General features: G+C 37.3%; 1 protein-coding gene across 1 annotated transcript; it reads right to left on the reverse strand.

Moving 5' to 3' along the window:
• Window positions 1–2,327: 2,327 nt before the first annotated feature.
• Window positions 2,328–2,831, reverse strand: AK88_04649 (uncharacterized protein; the record flags this gene model as incomplete). The annotated part of the gene is made up of 1 exon (XM_012482258.1): window positions 2,328–2,831. One exon carries the CDS (start codon window positions 2,829–2,831, stop codon window positions 2,328–2,330), a length of 504 nt encoding a protein of 167 aa, XP_012337681.1.
• Between the last annotated feature and the right edge of the window lie 406 nt (window positions 2,832–3,237).

A 3,237-nucleotide genomic window follows, 5' to 3' on the forward strand; every position in this document is an offset into this window, starting at 1 on the left:
ATATGCACAAGCATGGGCATATCAAACAGCCAAAAAAAAATAAAAAAAAAAAAAAAAAAAAAAAAAAAAAAAAGGGGTCCCCCCCTCCAACCAAAGAAAACCCGAAAAAAAAAAAAAAAAAAAAAAAAAAAGGCACATGTATGCGTCTTCTGAAATTTGTTCTTACGAATATGTGACCAAAATCAACGACAGCTACTTTTATATGTTTACATAAAAGTTGCAAATGTTAAGTAAAGCGTTGGGCCATTTTGTTCCTTTTAAAGGGGCATAGGAAAGGTGTGTCCCTTTTGCTTGTAAAATCATACAAGGGGCATGGAACAGTTTTAAAACCATCGGCAAAAGGGCCACAAGAAGAGGGAAAATGGGGAAAAAAAAAAAAATTAATTTGGTCAAAATAGGAATCATTCCATATGCATATTAAACCCTCGACGTTTTCACAGCATGGTTTAAAAGAAAAAAGAAAATCTACGTTAATCCGTAACAAAAATACACGGCATTGTAATTTATATATCTCCCCTTCTTTTGGGGCTTCATAATAATAATATACGCAAAAAAATGGTACCATAAAAAGATTTATCTATACCTGCATAAAATAGGGGCGTAAAAATATACGCAGGATGCACTGCAGGCAGGGAGGGCGCATTTATTTTTTTACCGGTGAATGAAAGCACGCGCTAGGTGGCATATGAAACAGAAGGGATGCAGTAGGGGATACAGATGAGCCGTGGCACATGAGAACACACAAAAGGTCACTCCGTGCATATGTACATGTATGACTGTTCATAGGCAATGCACCAGGCGTGGACTTGTAAAGCCTATTAGGGCTACATAACAAATATATATACATATATATATTATAATATACACAAAACATTTATATACGTATAAATCACCAGCGTGAGTTACGGTTTGAAAGCCCTGGGCTGGGCAAACATTGCTAATTCTCTTCCCTTTACAAATAAGTGGCATATTTGCAAAATAATAATTTTTTTTATTAACGCCTCATCTCCACGTAGTGGTTGCATTGCCCTTTTTCTCAATTTATTTTGTCATTTTTTTTTTTTTTTTTTTTTTTTTTCCAAATTATTTGACGAACACGTTCACAGCGAGATTGTATAAAAAGTCCTATCCGCGCGGATCTGCACCTATTGCGGGTTTTTCTATCATGTTTGACTTGTTAAAATGTTTCCTTCCAATTATTCTTATAGCAACGTGTAAACCTTTTTTTGCTTCTTTTTTCCTGTGCGTGGGTGGCGGTGAAATGAACGGCAGGACATTTACCCCCTCCCCCCCCCCCTAATGCGCGCACACGCAAAAGGAGCTACGCAACCGCAAGTTTTTTTAACATTTTTTTTTTAATTAGTAGGCGCACTTGTTCGTATACCCTTTTATTGACAATCCCCATTTGCACATCTTACTGTTTTTACCCCTCCACTTGGCCAGTTTCATGGAACTGGTAGTGTAGCACTTTCATTTTTGTTCCCACACTGCTCAAATTTACATGCCCTGTGCAGGATGGTTGGGCAGCAGCTGAGACGAGAAACATTTCCAATCATTTGCAAAGTTAATATGTGAAGTGTTTGCGCGCATTTCTTAACTGCCTTCGCAACAACCACAGGCTTTTAAATAGATCGATTTACGAGAGCGGGGTGTACCACTGTGGCAAGAAGTGAATCGTATAATGATGAGAATTTTCCACCATTTTGCGACTCCCGCTGAGCCGCACGATAAGCGCATATGTGTTAATGGTAAAAATTGGGCTGCACATTTTGCCAGCAGTCGTGCATAGAACCTTTTTTGTGAAAATAAAAATTGAAGAATATCACTCAATGGACTACTCTATACATGTTACACGTGATGTACCTTTATTTCGCGTGGCTACTGATGGTCCACTTTGTCATACAAAGTAGAAGATAACAAAATGGTCTACGCGCCTATCAGCTATGGAAACCCGAAAAAAAAAAAAAAAAAAAAAAAAAAAAAAAAAAAAAAAAAAAAAAAAAAAAAAAAAAAAAAAAAAAAAAAAAAAAAAAAAAAAAATAGCTGCTTGGTCAGCATGCTTTAAAAAATTATAAAATAGTCCGCTGACCAACGAATATTTTACCCCGTACGCGGAGTGGTAATAATGATAAAAATTCTCTGTACAATTGTTGTTATGATTGGAACAATTGGCAACAACGTGCTCTATTGGAGTCTCGCCAATTTCTTGCATTCCTCATTTTATGTGTTAAGGAAAAGAGGGGCGAAGCTTCATTCGGGTGTCTACAAACACGCACATAAATAATTGCGCATTTTTTCACACACACACATTATTATGCGCACACTACCTAACAACGAACGATCATCCCACAGCCGAGGAAGAAGCCAAAGCTGACAGCCCCACCAACGACTGAAACGGGGAAAATAAAAAGATTTTTGTGTGCAAAGGAGGCATATAAACCTGTTAAGCTTCCGAATATTCCTCCAACCATCGTGCCCATCTTGACCCCCATTTTTACGCTCTCCAAACATGCCCTTGTCCTATGACTCAAATTAAAATCAAATAAATTTTGTTTATCATCATAAAGAGAAGAATCGATAAAATTACTTTTTGTATATTTTGAAAAATCCTCATCATATTTATCACTAGCGGATGTATCTTCCTTAAATTCAAATTTTGGGGGAGGGCTAAACCCCTTGAATTCGGTTACAGCCGGCTTTTCACTTTTTAACGACGTGGGTTTTTCAGGCGCAGAAGCAAGGTAATTTCCAAAGGGCGGGGGAGCAACATAATCATCGTACGCCGACTTCACTTTCTTGTCCTCGGGAGCTTTTTTCCAAAACCAGTTCATGTTGCTTGTTCATAATATTTATGGGTATATGGATTGGGCACAAACATACGTACGTGCTTAAATGCTTATGTGTATGCTTCTCTGATGGGGAAATAGGCGGCCTACTCTCTTCACGCGTACGCTTCTCCCGAGTTATGAATATAAAGAGGGGTGGAGAGTGCGGAAATCCATATGCAGGCTCTTACAACGTTGCCCGGTAGTTATGCCTATAGGGAATACATAGTGAGAAAAAACTTCTTTTCTTTTCTCCCTCCTTTACGGAAAAACAAATGCATTTTTTTTTTAATGAATTATGATGATATTCTTTCTCACTTGGTAGAAAAAAATAAAATAAAATAAGCCTGCATTTTTTTCTTACATTTCGTGCGTTACACCGTCGTTTTTTTTCTTTTTTTTTTTTTTTTTT

Source organism: Plasmodium fragile, assembly GCF_000956335.1.
Source record: "Plasmodium fragile strain nilgiri unplaced genomic scaffold supercont1.70, whole genome shotgun sequence".
In the NCBI taxonomy this organism is placed as follows: domain Eukaryota; phylum Apicomplexa; class Aconoidasida; order Haemosporida; family Plasmodiidae; genus Plasmodium; species Plasmodium fragile.